Source organism: Cetorhinus maximus, chromosome 5, assembly GCF_964194155.1.
Source record: "Cetorhinus maximus chromosome 5, sCetMax3.hap1.1, whole genome shotgun sequence".
Taxonomy (NCBI): domain Eukaryota; kingdom Metazoa; phylum Chordata; class Chondrichthyes; order Lamniformes; family Cetorhinidae; genus Cetorhinus; species Cetorhinus maximus.
Window position 1 is genome coordinate 85,457,808 of NC_135883.1, and position 16,441 is coordinate 85,474,248.

The 16,441-nt window shown below is 38.6% G+C and overlaps 1 protein-coding gene across 2 annotated transcripts in view; it reads right to left on the minus strand.

The window, feature by feature from the left end:
• Positions 1-404: 404 nt before the first annotated feature.
• tpd52l1 (tpd52 like 1) overlaps positions 405-16,441 on the minus strand; it is a 44,412-nt gene continuing 28,375 nt past the window's right edge. Inside the window, exons 4-6 of one of the 2 annotated variants that reach the window (XM_078542156.1) lie at positions 14,963-15,064; positions 6,539-6,599; positions 405-1,573 (exon numbers count right to left, since the gene is read on the minus strand). In XM_078542156.1, the coding sequence (XP_078398282.1) occupies positions 1,448-1,573; positions 6,539-6,599; positions 14,963-15,064 (289 nt within the window). In that variant the 3' untranslated portion in view covers positions 405-1,447. Of the gene's footprint in view, positions 1,574-6,538; positions 6,600-14,958; positions 15,065-16,441 lie in introns of those variants that run through there. The other variant, XM_078542157.1, reaches the window with a different exon arrangement.

The following is a 16,441-nucleotide window of genomic DNA, read 5'->3' on the forward strand; positions in this document are numbered from 1 at the left end:
TGGGAAATATGGCAGCTAATTGCGCTCAGCAAACTCCCACAACAGCAATGTGATAATGACCAAATAATCTGCTTTTTTTATGGTATTGATCGAGGGATTAAACATTGGCAAGAACACCAGGGATAACTCCCCTGCTCTTCTTCAAAATAGTGCCAAGGGATCTTTTAGATCCACCCGAGCAGGCAGATACGGCCACGGTTTAACATGTCAACCAGAAGACAACACCTCCAACAGTGCAATCCTCCTTCAGTGTTACACCTTAATTTTTGTGCTCAAGTCCTGGAGTGAGATTTGAACCCAGAACCTCGTGATTCAGAAGCGAGTGTGCTATCAAGTGAGCCACAGCTAACACAAAGGACAAACATCTTCATTTCCTCCCCCGCCGCAGAGTACTGAAAGCACTATCAACACATATAAATGTATTTAATTTAGAATTTATAAATTAAAATTTTCTAAACATACTCCTCTTGTGGGGTGGGGAGAGGAATCTATTCTGACAATGTTAATGACACATTTTGGAATAGTGACACTAGCTGAGATTTGGAAATTTCAGATTATAACATTTTCATATGCAGTATAACAATTGAATAAAAAAGAATATTTCTCAATTATAGCATCTTTAGAATGACTTTCATTTTGGTGTTGGTTTTTTTAAGGCAATCATCTCTTGATCTTCCTTCCTTTTAATTTTGTCTGGTGAGCTTCCAACTAAGAAACTGGACCACAGAGTAAATAGTGCGTGTAAGTGCTGAGCAATTACTCTACTTATGCATAAATCCATCTTGGGTCTCCCCATAAAAACACATCCAATTAGAGCTTTACCATTATTAATTAAGAGGCAAAGCTAATGTAACATTCAAAATTTTGTATATTCTGGATATTATGTATACAGTATCTTAAAAATGCTTCCAATTTACATCAAACGCGATGCCAAATTATTTTAACAGAACATTGTAAATAGCTAATTCTACTTCTAAATACTTAATTTTATAGCATTTTACTTCATGACCATCATCAAGAAGTTGCAAATAGAGCTGGTATCAAGAAATTATTTATCCATTCTTTTTTTCTGCAAGACCTCAAACTGGAGTACAATACATCAAGTCTTCAGAACAGTGTTTTATAAAACATTTCTTAAAACAGGTTTTGCTTGAAGCATGTGTAACTCAATGAACTCTGTTACAACACAAGTACAGATAGAGCTTAGAATAAAAGTTCAGAATAAGCTCTTTATAAATATAGTAAAGACATGGTCAAAGAATATAAGTGTGTATGAAACAATTTTCTATTGATAACATGTAGAAAGTTTTTTCCCACTATTTTGTTTTGAATAATTCCAGGTTGTCTTTCCCAACACACTCAGGAGAGACAGGTCTACTGGATTTTAAATAAAACCTAGTAACACCAAGATTTATACATTGAGATTTTACAGTATTAATGGAAAGATTTAAAAAACTCCAAAGTCTTCATTTGGATGATTTCCTGCAGTTGATTCCTGGACACTTGCATTGACAGTAGAGTTCAGGACATCTTCAAAACTTCCACTGCTGTGGGCAGGCACACCAACTTTACACTAAACAGACAAAATTATTGAAGGCATTTTGAAAAATCCACAGTATCAGAGAGGTTATGTCTGCTCAATAACCTCTATATAACAGCAACACATTTTTGATCAGTCTGAATATTATGGTTACATTTCAGCAGTCAACTTACTAGGTCAGAAGCTATTTTTAAACTAATTCTAGAGATACAATACACCCAACAATAAATAACTACATCATCCAGATAAAGAGAAGAAAAACAGTTTGAGTAAGTAACTAAAAAGAATGAAGACCACCTTAGGGTGTTAATTATACTGGGAGAAATGAAAGGCCAAAGACTAATGAAAATCTGTTTGACAATATGAAGTAGTGAGGAATACTAATCATACTGGCAGTAAAATCAGCACACATCGGGTAACAGTAGTACAGGACCTACACATGATTAACTATATAACCTTAGACAGGTGAACACTGAAAATTCAGAATAGCCTCAAGAATCCTGATTTAGCAATCTATTATTTAATCTGATGATTACGTTGAGTATAACGTTTCCCCCTAGCTTTGTAATTTATATCTCTATTCCACAATGAATTTGAAATTAAAGGAAAGCCTGTGTGAATGACAAGTCTCTCACAACTTGTTTATATAAAAAGCACCTATCCTAAAATTATTTATACTTTGGCACTGTGTAGTTAAGTGCCTAACAGTCTTTTAACAGGACTCTCTGGCCCTGTTCATGCAAGGAACTAGTATTATCACTCAGTCAATCCATCTCCTATGGACAAATGTTACTGCATAACAATATTTTAAAAAATAGGTGCATCAATATCTTTTGATGTTTATTAGAACAAAAGTACTTGCACAGAGCACATTGTGCATTTACAGAAAATTAAGATCCACCTCTCCCAATCTGATGGTAGACTGTCTATTGTCAAAGGCAAGGAATTTAAACAGGATATACAAAAAAGAAACAACTGAAAAGACTGGAGCTGTGCAGTCAATTTAACAAAGTAGTAGTTACCAGAAATACTCAGCAGGTCAGGCAGCATTTATGGAGGGAGGAACAGCTAACATTTTGGGTCTCTGACAAGCAAGTGAAAGGAGGACAGGGTTGAAAAAAGAACAAAAAGGTCTGAGGTAGGGTGGAAGACAGGAGATAAAATGACAAAAGAGTTTTCTCTTTCTTTGCTTTGGGGTGGTAGCTGATTGTCCTTCTGCCACTCACACCGCCTCTAGACACATCTTTCATATCTTTACTTAATCCATTACTACTCCTTTTGGCCTTGCTTAATCAACACTTCTGTCATTTAATCTCTCCCGTCTTCTACCCTATCACAGATCTTCCCTTTTAAGCAAGTTCTTTCCTAGTTCTGCCTCCTCTCAATTGTTTAAAATCTATTACATTTCTAACTTTTCCCAGTTCTAATGAAAGGTCACAGATCTGAAATGTCAATGCTGTTTCTCCACAGAAGCCACCAGTCCTGCCAAGTTTTTCCAGCATTTTTTGTTTTTCAGATCTCCAGCATCTACAGTTGTTTTGTTTTTGTATAGTTGTAGTTACTCTTTGAAATCAAACTAATCTTGGGAGCATAATTCTGCACTCAATGAAAACTTAAGTGGTTCCAGATGTGATTTGTAATCTTTGCTCAGGTGGCTGAATATACAGCCACTACATTAACCATCAGGAAGGCAAAAAAATAATTCAGACAGAATTCACATTCTCAATTGTTATTCAATAATTCTTACTGAAAGTGCAGCTGTGAATATTTGGTAAGGATAGCATCAAACTGGACTTTTATGCCCTCAAAGTTAATTGCCTACCAACATAATAGATATGCTTAGTTTTTTTTTTACACAGTGGCATGTACTGCCCTTGATGTGTGTAACTATTACACAAGGAGAATATAAGCTCATTCATTATGGACAGCAGTTACATGTGGTCAATCTGTAACCTGTAATTATTAAATAATGTTGAGAAGGTTAGGACAGGGATCTATCAAGAGTAGCTTAAAGTCTTTATAAAATAATCCTGCAAAAATATTTAGGCAGTTTTCTACTCTTTTGAATGTATCAATTATCGTAGGTTGTCACTGCATACTTTCCAAGGTGTAGCCTAAGTGGCCATTCTTAATCTGTGAGAGATGTGAGGCTGTAGAATTCATTTCCAAGGTTAGTAGTTGAGGGAGAAATTGTGTAAATACTCAAGTTTAGATTGGATAAATGTATAGTGGAAAAGCAAAGATAAATATGACTCAGACTATTTGCTCAACTAGAATGCAAGAGCCAAGATGGACTTGATTGGGCTGAATGAAGTTACAACTCAGAAAAAGAACAATGTCACTTGAGTGTTTTACGTTTTGGTTTTCTATCTTTTTACAGACCAGATCCTCCTCCATCTCTGAAGGAATAATATGGATATTAGACTTTCCTACAATGCCCTGATGAACAATGGCAGCAGGCGGAGAGGAACGGACCATCTCCAAGTTCCTCTGCAAGTCATACACCATCTTGACTTGGAAATATTTTGCTGTTTGTTCATCATTGCTGGGTCAAAATTCTGGAACTTTCCAGCTAACAGCTGTTAGGAAATAGAGATAGTTTAAGTAAGTTGTATTTGTATTTGTAGGTGTTAGGAATAAGTTTTAGCTTTAAAGTTTAAGTTTGATTTGTATTTATGTATGTGTGTGTTAAGAAAAGGTCAAATTGAGTTTTAGTTTCACTTTAAAAGGTGCCTGCATTTCTAATGAGAGTTTTACGACTGTTGCAGCTAAGTTAAACAAACAAGAGTAGAGAAACTGGGCTGTTGCCTAGCAGAAGGGGTCCAGGGAGGCAGGTCCCTCCCACAGAGACACGCAGAAGAAACTAGAAACAACAGTTTGATTTGGAAGCTATTTGAGTTTTGAAAGTAGCTGCCAGGAGAGACTGGAGAAAAGGGGACAGATAGCAAGTCCCAAACTAAAGAGAGCCCAAAATCCAGGGACTGGAAAAGGAGAAAGTCCCAAGCAGACCTTCTAATGAAGGACAGGAACCTGGAAAGGGTCATGTTAAGTGAAGTTAAGAGTGAGGGGCAGAGAGAAAGGCTCCAAGCTTCAGATTTAAAGAGACAAAAGCTGCAGAAAACAGATTTAAAGTGAGAATAGCTTACAAGAGACGCTGAAGGTCTGTAACTCTTCGCTATGGGCATGTGAAGCAGTGGTGTACTGTTGACGGCTGAGTCAATGAGAGAGAGAGAGAGAGGGAGGAAGACAGCTTGAATGCATGTGGTGACCCAGGGGAGAGGAAGATCGAAAGAAGAGTTCGAAACCCTGGAGATGAACCCTTGCGGAAGGCGTCTGAGAGAAAGCATTGCCTTGGGAGAAGATTCCGAAGTGAGTCCTTCGACAGTGGAGATTGGAAACCCTCGTGAAAGATGGAGTTCAGTGAGACTGGTTGGCTCACGGTGTGTCAAGCGTCTGGGGGAGTTGAGGAGAGATCCATAACATCTGGTTGAGGTGGCATCTGTCACTTGGTTTCAGAGTGTGGTGTGTCTGATCACAGGTTGTCTATTGGTTTACATGGACTGTATACTTATTATGAACATTAGAGTATAAGATAGCTTTTGTAACTTGTGTTATCCTTACAAATCTGTAATATATCTGTAAAGGTATACTTGTGGGTGAAGGAGTATTTTAACATAGTTCATCTTTTCTTGTTTAATAATTTGCCTATTTCACAAATGTGCAAGCGTACTATCTATATCTCCAATTTAGTATCATCCTCAAATTTTGAAATTGTACTTTTGATTCTTGATCATTGGTCCATCAAAATATTTTTCCTTATCTGCTAGATGCTGGTTTAGATGCCCATCAGAAATCTAAACTATACCTACCAGCTCTGTTGTCCTCTAAATTTACCCTCTACTAAACCCAGTTCCACTGTAATATTTTCAGTATTAATGCGCCAAGTTCCTCTAAGACAGCAAAGTATGAAATCCTGAAATGTGACGTGCCTCTCATTTGCCTCCTCCCCTTTTCAGTGACTGGGTCCCATTAGTCCCCTGCTCTCTAGTTCTGCTTGACCTCAATATTGCAATTGATCACAACTCCTCTGGGATAATTATGACTTTGGGAAATGGAGTAAAATGGCTAATATTGGCCATCCATTATACATCTCCCCTAATTTTCATTGAGCCAAGTGATTATTGTGTCAACTAAGTTCAGAAAACTTAGATAAATTTATGCTGAACTTGTATTGAACCTTGGCTAGACCATACAGAGTGCTGCATTCAGTCTGGTCGCCATATTATAAAAAGGACATAGAGGCACTGGAAAGGGTGCAAAGAAGATTTACAAGGATGACATCAGAAATAGGTGGGTATACATATCAGGAAAGGATCGACAGACTGGGTCTCTTCTCTCTTGAAAAAAAGACAGAGAGTGACCTAATGGAGCTCTTTACAATTATATAAGGTTTTGATAGAGTGGATACAGAGAGAACGTTTCCTCTTGTGGGAAGAGCATAACTAGAGGCTATCAATATGAGATAGTGACCAAAAAATTCAATATGGAATTCAGAAGAAACATCTTCACCCAAAGTGTGGTAAGTAAGTGGAACTCGTTCCCACAGGGAGTGGTTGAAGCAAATAGTATAGATTCATTTAAGGGGAAGCTAGACCAGCACATAAGGGAGAAGGAATAGATAGTACAATGATAGACTTAGATCAGAAAAGATTTCCATCTTTCTGGTTTTTTTTACACAGTGGCATGTACTGGTTGTTGTGCCGTGTGCCCTATGTAATTGGATACATGTATGAAGCCTCCTATAAATGTGGGGCTTAATTACTTTAATTAATTTTGACGAATGAAGATGATCTATGAAATTTCAAATGTATTAAGGAAGATAAAAGGTGAAATTCTAAATGCAACATAACCAGATCAAACCAAAGTAATAAGCTAGGTTTAAGAGGTATGGCAGTGCTGATATATTCCACCATCAAATTATGATAGCAAAATCTTTACCTTCAGGCTGCTAACTGTAGTTTCGACCCGCTCCTCAAAGGACTTGAACATCGGAGAATTTCTGTGGCAACAAGAAACACTGAATGATTTGTGTTCTGCAGTTTTATTCACTAAATAGAGTGAAGGCAAATGGCTCTCACATTTCAGTAAGACTTTATAAATATTAAGTTTTACTAAGAATCACATTTTAATACACTCTATGTATATTACATTCCAATTTATATTGGCAGGAAAAACAGCACCATAATGTGTTTAGTTTAAAAAAACTGTTGAATTCACTATTAATGAACTTCCAAACTATTGATGAAGTAGTAAATTGAAAAACTTTACAATGGCTCAAAGTAAGTTTCTGCTTATTGAAGAGGGGTACATTACGCTAAGCTGATGGGGCCTAAGTGTTCTCAAAATACAGATGCAACTAGTAAAATTTACAGTTAAGTATATTTTAAGAACAGAACACAAATTTAACAACAATAGGAACTTTAATTATGCTAACATACAAGATAGCAACCATAAATTGCTCTGTTTGTAGTATGGCATGATTTCACCAACAGACAGGCAATAACAGTGGCCAAAAATCATGGCTGCTGTCAACCTAAATACTGCTTCCTCTGCAAACTGTAAATTAACCAGCTTTAAGACAACTTGTAAAGTATAATGACTTCTGTGCTGAACTGATAAATCCAGGAGGTGATATTGTTCAAAACTTACTGTTGGCAATATTGGTAAATACTTAATATGTTTGAGTGGAGTCACTCTGTTCACTATTTACTGGAATTGTAAACCAATTAAAATAACCTATGTCTACATTACAGACAGAAGACAAGTCTTATGAATGTGTTAAAGATTTTGTCTGTTAGAATCATCAAATAGGCTAATATTTAACAAAAAATATTTCTTATTCCCTCCTCCAGCTTAAGTACTTATTGCAGAACCTGTGGTAGTGGTAGGCAATTCCAAAACCACTTCAATGGAGGACCAGAAGAAAGGCAGTTGGACTAATCAAAGCTATATCTTCTGGCTGCTGTTAACTGTTACTGCATCTATCCTAAATGGAAAGTGCCTTTTCAAGCCAACAAAAAGGCTGGGCTTAGGTTAAATGGGCTTCCTAAACTTGCAATGTTCATAATTGGCAAATGGGAACCATACATTTATTGAACTCTGGTTTCTTAGAATTAAAGTTAAAATACATAATTACTGTCTACAAATAGTAATTCCTCCCTGACACCACTGGGCCATGTAATTCCTCCAAGCCAGGTGCATGGTTGTGTGATTTTATTATCAAAGTAAAATTATTCCAATAAACATGAAAAGAATGTTGGAGGTAATCACAACTCTGTTTTGATTTTTAAGTGGCAATTGATGTATGGGGGAATAAGTCTTAAAATTTTACAAAGCCCAATGTAAGTAAATTGCTAATTCTAGTGATCTGATTTAATCTACCCTGATTGATAAACACAATCTACCATGATTGATAAGCATACATCTCCATCAAACCAGCACAGGGTTTACCTGAAATCAACACCTCCATTCACCAGTTTCTCATCTTGAAACAAAAAATTGTTCCCAAGCCTTGGAGAAAGTTTCAAAAACACTTAATTTCTCCCCCAAATCATAAAAAAGTTTAAGCATTTAGCTTTTAGTTAATGCGGTCCAAACAAAATCTTAAAGCTAAAATTTAGCTATGACTCAAATATGTCAACACACATTACCTCATAGCTGGCGTACTAATTGAATGCTGCACAGGGTAACTGGCACAGGGAAGCATTAAGGAAAGAAAACATTATGCTTAAGTCAAGCCTTAAGTGTAGAAAAAAGGCCACAGTTAAACACTTATTAAACAAAACTACTTAACATTTGGAATACAGGCAGTGACCATGTTAGCATACAAGAAAACATTTTAAGCTGGTATCATAGATGTAAGGAGGAGGCTGCTGTGTCTGAACCTGCTCTGCGCTGGAGCAATCCAAAATTAATCCCACTGCCCCACACACTTCCTATAGCCCTGTATCATGCATTGTTCAAGTTGATGACCATCTGTCACTGAATTTCCAGATGGAGGAAATAGTCCTTCCCTATTTATTTTTAAGACCCTTCATAATTTTAAAAGTCTACTAAATCTCTTCTAAGCCTGCTGTGCTCCTTTGGAAATTCTCCTCAAAACTATCATTTCCCCATTCCTATGACTCTACAGCCTTAATGTTCTTTTAATAAAAGGGCACCCAAAACTGCACACACATTTTAACTGTGGCCTAAACCAACACATTTATTATTACTCATTAATTCTTGTACTCTGCATCTCTATTTATAAATCCCAAAATAGTATTGGCTTTAAAATGTTTTTATCTACCTGCACTCATTCTGTTTGGGAATTATATATATGAATCTCTCCGTTCATGCGCATATATCAGCACCTTTCCTTTAAGTGTATATTTCCATTCCGAAATGTATTAACTCGTTGATTAACACATTAAATTGTTTCAGCTAACTCTCTGTCTACTCCACAAGCATGTGCCTTACTGAAATCATTGACTATTCTCCCCAAATGACTGCCAAGTGTATCTCATGAAAAACTTTAATTTTGTGCTTCTTTTATTGACTCTATTGACTGGAAATATCCAGGTAGAAAAAGTAATATATAATTGCTTTACTTATTCTGCTTTCAATGGCCAGTTTCTTTAACCAAAAGAATTGTTACGCAAGAACATTATATGCTGAAGTTGCATCATTTTCACTATAAGGCAATACTATTCAGTCAGGTAGGCTAGTATGCAGGTCAGAGGCTGGGAATTCTGTACTGAGTAACTTACCTCCTGATTCCCAAAGCCTGTCCACTATCTACAAGGTACAAGTCAGGATCGTGATGGAATACTCTCCACTTGCCTGAATGAGTGCAGCTCCAACAACATTCGAGAAGCTGACACATCCCGAACAAAGCAGCCTGCTTGATTGGCATTCCATCTACCACCAACCTAAACCTAAACTCCCTCCAGCAGTGATGCACCATGGCAGCAGTGTCTACCATACACTAGATGCACTGCAGCAGCTCACCAAGGCTCCTTCGACAGCACCTTCCAAATGTTCAACCTCTACCTCTAGAAGGACAAGGGCAGCAGATGCATGGGTACATCATGACCTGCAAATTCCTCTCCAAGCCACGCACCGTCCTGACTTGGAAATATATCGCTGTCCCTTCACTGTTGCTGGATCAAAATCTTGGAACTCCCTAAAAGCACTGTGGGTGTTCCTACACCATTTGAACTGCAGCGGTTCAAGAAGGCAGTTCACCACCATCTTCCAAGGGCAATTAGGAATGGGCAATAAATGCAGGCCTAGCCAGCGCTGCCCACATCCTGTGAGTGAATAAAGAAGAAGAACAGCAGCAAAGCCATTGCTTTTATAAGCTTGTTTTTAACATTGTCAAGGAAACAGAATGAGCTCTTTGGCTGGGAAATGAGGAAATTAATAGGATACATATCGTAACCTATTGGGCCACCCCTCCATTCTCATGATTTGTATCAATACTTGGTCTGTTTACCTCCCTCCTTGTCCTCAGTCCACTAGGCCAAACTCCCTCTAGGACTTCTTAACCCCCCCTCCTCAATTCTAGTCTTGAACTCACATCTGTGCTAGCTGCCCTCATGCACTCTGAGCTCATCTTGTCCAAGAGACTCACCTCTTGCTCCCTTGACCCTATTCCCACTGAACTGCTGACCACCTAACTTCCCTTTCTAGCCATCACATTAGCCAACATTATTTATGGTTCTCTTCCCTTTCCCTTTCCTCCTAATCTGCCATCATCACCCACTCCTTAAAAAAAAATCCCTTCTCTTTATTCTTTCTTTCAAGAAATGTGGGAATTGCCAGCAAGGCCAGCATTTATTGCCCACCCCTAATTGCCCTTGAACTAAGTGACTTGCTAGGCCATTTCAGAGGGTAGTTAAGAGTCAACCACATTGCTGTGGGTCTGGAATCACATGTAGGTAAGACCAGGTAAGGATGGCAGATTTCCTTCCTTAAAGGACATTAGTGAACCAGATGGGTTTTTACAAGGAGCAGGAATAGGCTATTCAGGCCTTCGAGCTTACTCCGCCATTCAATAAGATCATGGCTGATCATCTGGTTGTAGTCTCAACTCCACTTTCCTGTCTTCCCCCATAACCCTCGACTCTTGTCTCTGCTTGTCCAATTTTCAGTACAGGATAACCAAAAATTCCCTCCATCTTAATATTGTGAGGACAGAAGAATGGCCTTTGATCGCTGCCACAAACTCCATTTAATAGCCACGGTCTCCACCCCTTTATCTGTTAAAATGTGTGAAACTCCTAAATGTTGATATTTGGAGAAACTTGGGTGTATGCATACAAGGAACGCAGAAAATTAGCATGGAGGTATAGCAAGCAATTAGGAAGGTGAAAGGCATGTTGGTCTTTATTGCAAGGGGACTGGAGTACAAGAATTAGGAAGCCTTGCTGCAATTGTATAGGGTTTTAGTGAGACCACACCTGGAGTACTGCTTATCACTCATAACCACTGTCTGCCATGTTGTGTTAACTATCTGCAGCGATATTGGAGTGTTCTCTCTAGGGCCTGTAGGCTGCCCAAACAACAAGGTCTCCCTTTTGACCTCCTCAACTGAGTCCAAAAGAACGCAAAGCATGGCTTGGCCGCAGGAGTTGGCAGAAAAATTACATATTTAGACATCACTCTGCCTTCGGGCTCCAATCCAGATTTTTAGTCAGGGTTACTCCCTTAGCCCTTAGCTCTCCTGAAGTAGCCACGAGGCAGTTGAGCTATTTGCCCATAGCTGGTAGTTTGGTTCTTGAACGCCAGGATGTATCCAAATGCCAGTGGGCCTGCTCACTTCATATCTCGGGGCCAAGCCTCCTCAGAGTTCCTCTGAAGCTTTAGCCTGGGACCACGAGGAGTCACTTCCAAATCATCTTCATTGCTAAAACAGCCTCCAAGAAGCTTCCTCTTTCACATTAAACACTTTTTCACTCAACAGATGTTAACTCTCCATCAAGTCCATGCCCATCCAAGATTTGGAGACTCCGCTCATATCTGGAAAGGATCTTTTGCTTGCCTACAGCTTCAATCTCTCTTTCTCTCTCACTTTACTGCATTCCGTTTTTCTATTTTATTGGTACTATTATGATGGAAGGAACCATTCATCACCATTCAAATGCACAGCCTTGCTGCACTATATCTTTTTGGATGCACAATAATGCATGAATAGGCTAGAACTGTTCTGCATCAGTTTTTTAAAAAAATCTGATATCTGCAAACTTTGTCATTTATTTTTACCATTAGATCCATGCTTTGCTTTGTACTTGAAGATATGTTGTATGGTGTGGAAGTATGAAAGAGCTAAAAGCAATAAACAGCTGCAAAGAAAAGTACATGACAGAAACAGCTGGATGTTCAAAATAAAATGCTTTAAAAAAACTTACATTAACGTATCATGCCCGAGAAATGTCATAGCACAATACAAAACGCAGTGACTATTGTTATATAATAAAAGTGCATATACCAGGGGTTTTACAATCCCATCATGGACAATCACAGCACTGTAATACTTTCATTGGTAAACTAATTCCATTTGTTACACTTTATACCACAGGTCAATACTTCCTCTAGATATCATGATTTGAGCTGCTTTGCCCAACAACTGTTTTCACTTTATGACTCCAAGAATCTTCACAAATGGGAGAATAACTTGAAAGGGATCCACATATGAACCTTTTTGGAATATTCCAATAAACACACCCTGCCACTGGGTGTATAGTTTTATACTAGTATTTCTATTTTAAACAGTCTAATTTGCCAGTCGTGACAGTTTAGAAATTAATTGGGAAAGGAAAAAGGAGCTGAATGTCAGATAAATTAACTTCCCTGAAAATTTTTTAAATATATTTGGTGAGTAACTAACCACACAGACTAGGGAGGTTCCAAGTTTGATTTCTGATTTATGGGCAATCTCAGCCTGGCGCAGCAGTTGTGATGATATCATTGGCCTCTGTACCAAAGTTCAGGAGGGGAAACAGTGCAAATTCCTACTCCTCATCAACAACCAGTAACTCCGCTGGAAATATTGTTTGCCATGTGAGAATTCTAGGTGAGGCTAAGATTAGGCTCAGTTGTGATGATGCCCCTTCCCAACATTCACCATCAGCACTCACGTGTGATCATGGGCCGAAATTTTAGGCAGGTGCAGTGGCCCCACTTGGGCCAGGGTGGAGTGCATGGGCAAGCCCACTTCTGCATGACCATGAAGCCCTGAGGAGTGGCTGGGGAGTGGAAAAAAAACAGGGGCTCGATCACTATTGGGGGAGGGGCTTCGTTGGGCACATGGCACCCGAATAGGAGGCACATGGCCCCCAGCCTGTAGCCAGACTACTAGGATTCAATTAGTGGCCTTGCCACATGGCTTGGCCAACTCCCACCGCTGGTAAAATATCAGCTGCGGTGGGAAAGGACCCTTAAGTAGCCACTTAAGGGCATCAATTGGCCCAAGGGCGGGTGAGCACCTGACACCAACTTCTCTACTAGTAAAATTCCAGCAGGTAGGAATTGGGGAGACCCACCACCACCCTCTACTGGCCAGCCCACACCCGGGGCGGGGGGGGGGGGGCGATGTGAAATGTGCGGCTCTAAAATTCCACACACTGTTACAAAATGTGTTACTCAAAGGTGCCTGGCATCTGTACCTTAGTACACACCTTTGTGAGGACGGAGGGGGCGGGGGGGAGCAGGCGAGCATGAGAAAACTGAGGGGTGAAAAGAGAAAACTGAGGAGGGTAAATTTGTAAAAAGAAAAAATAACATGTGGAGCATTGTTATCCTGGGCACCATTCCTCATAAATCACTTCCACTTCTCACGTTCCCTAGGAACATAATGTATCACTTAATTAGACTACTATTATATTGGTCAGTGAAAATAAAAGAAGATTCAGTACAAAAATGATGTGAGAAAACAACATTTAGAGCTCTGATTCTGTATGCTAAATTGCCTCAGAAAATAAAATCATTCAGAATGAAATGTCAAAAAGGATATATTGTGGCCAACCCTTTGTATATGCACTAACTCATTAACCAGAATGTGAATGTGGAATTGCGTGTCAAACAAGCCTTTCCATATTGGTATCTTAAAAGACAACTCAAAATATCAAAACTATTTTAATCTCACCTGTTTGGGAGCAGAAGTCTGAAGTAATACAAGCTACAGCAAAATAGTTAGTCAGTTATAGATATCAAGCAGCACAATTAATACACTAAAGGATGCAGTCGCTGGAATAATACATTACTAAACATGAAGGAGCCAATATATTTACACTAAATATCACAGACTGCATTATAACGCTACCTTTGGAAGCTATACAAAAAAACATATTTGTTCCGATCCCCACAGAGACCGACAACTTTTAAAACGATATTTGAATTCCAGTGACCTACTGGAAAGATCACACAAGATTTCAAGTTTTAAAACTTTTACTGTAATAAATGAACTAAAACAAGATTGACTAAATACTATTTTTGTAGGCAACTTTTACTCTAAATTACAGAGAAGTTCCCCCATTTAAAACGACCAAAAATCCTCCCGCACAGTTATGTTTCACTCTGTCCCTTAAGTGGACACTTTATTCTCCCAGAACGATTCCAAAGCTATTCTCCACTCCTGATGGCCTGCTTCAGGTGCAGGACTGGTTGCCTCTATTTTCCTGCATGTTCTCTCCCTCAGATTCCTGCAGCCAGACTTGTTTCAGTCAGGTTCAGTGATATCTTAGAAAACCATGTAACATGATACTACAGTGGCTTTTAATGGACATGTCCCTTCCCAAAGCCCATCTCCATGGCAACGTGAATCACATGAGCCTTGTATTCAGGTAGAAATGTTAAATAGCTATCTTCTAGACTCCCAACTTCATTCTAATTTGGAATTTAATAAGATAGTTTAAAGTACAACCATTACAAAACCTGACATTACTTAACCCTTCCCTGTGAGACTTGGAGACTAACAGTCTATCCACAGTCAGTACAGATGTTCTTACTATTGTCTACAGATGTGAACATCTGGCACCTTCTCAGCAAGTCTCTTGCCTTGGGCCCCTTTTGTCCCCATAGCAACTAAGCCACCCGGGCTTGTTGTTGGGTAGAATTCAGAGCAGGTCGCATTGACGTTCTTCATTCCTCCGTTTTACCTTAAATTAAAGAGACTGTCTCAAAACATAACAATCTTACATAATATGTTAGAAATACAAAGTTTAAAGGGCGATATTGCATGGGTTCTATATTAATCACTCAAAACTGAAGGTTGTGATAAGTAGACTAAAGGTTCTAGTGTATGTGCTACATAAAGTATTGTGATAACAAACTCTTTGCATTCAGGATTATTGAGTCAGAATTGCATTCACTCTTACTTACTTCATCTCTCCCAGTTTCTTGCTAAGTGTAGAGCTTACATTATTCAAAGCTGCTGATGCCTTTTGTCCTGTGGTATTGAGAGTCTCCTGTGTTTTTTTGTATCTATGGAAATAAACAGAACAATTTAGGCATGAGTGCCTACAGAAGGAGATGAGAGCTTAGACTTCTGTATAATCATGTTTCACCCGAGAATATAGCTTTGAATGTTACATGTAAACATATGAAAAAGGGCATAAAAAGTCTAGCTGGTCTATCTCATTCAGTTGTGTTGCATCTGAGTAACATGACCCTTAATGCTCCCCATCCACCAACAGCCAATGTAATCTCCTGGGAGAAGCAAAAAAGTTTTTTTTAAAATTACGTCAATTCAGGGAGAAAATAATTCTGGAAAATTCCTCTGCATCTCCCAGTGATCTAAAACAAGTTCTAGAATGTAACATATTACGCAATATCCCACCTACCTCTTGTATGCAACAGTATCAGCTGCTAAGAAGTCATCCAGCTTCCTTCAGAATGGTTGCCATTCTCTGCACAAGCCAGAAACTTATTCCAAATCCAACAGCTTGGTTACAGTTGAGCACCGTTATAGTTCATAGCTAGTTTCATTATTTAAGGCTATATCGAAGATAATTACGCCTTACAAAAATATATTTTTAAGAAAACAATTGTGCAGTAATTACTTAGAGGGGAAAAAATCCTCAGCAATTTCAACTTTTTAATTAAATACAGCATTGCAGTAAGCTAATCACAACCTACTGAGGGATCAGTTATTAAACTTGATCTACCTGCCTTTCTCTGATTTTACAGCTCAAGTTTACTGACATTAATATGCCGTCTCACATGTAGATGCCTCTCCATGGCAACAATGATCTGCATAGGCACAAAGAACCCTGTCATACTGTGTTGCGGATGAACCCAAGGTGTGACTGAATATGGCATCACATTAAGTCTATCAGGCAGACTTACTAATTTGAAAAAAAGTAATAAAGACACCTACCTATCATAACGTGTGCATACAGAAAAATGTTAAGTTCAAATTATAAATAGGGTTGATAAACCAAAACATTCAGAATTTCAGAATTGAAACAAATGTAAATGAATATTTAATATTCCATTTTATCATTGTTGTGTTTAGGAATTTTCAACATTTTGCTTTTGTAGAGGACCTTAGTATAATTGATATTAAACTGTGCTTTTAAGTTAAAGCTTTCTTTCAAGGAGTTAAATTCACAAGAAAGCCACATGCTGAAGATACAGATCAGAGATCAGATTAAATATTGTTACAAATATCCCAGAAAAATTGCATTCTAGGGATGAGACTGTCCCATCTTTCAATGCCTGAATAGAAAGGCAGGTATGGTCTAGGGCAGTCTAGCTTAAGAGTAAGCCTTGATCTGAATTAGTGGCATGGTTGTCCAAAAACAAGTGTTACCTAGCCCACAGAACAAAATGGTGCATTTTTACCATTCGCAGAGATGG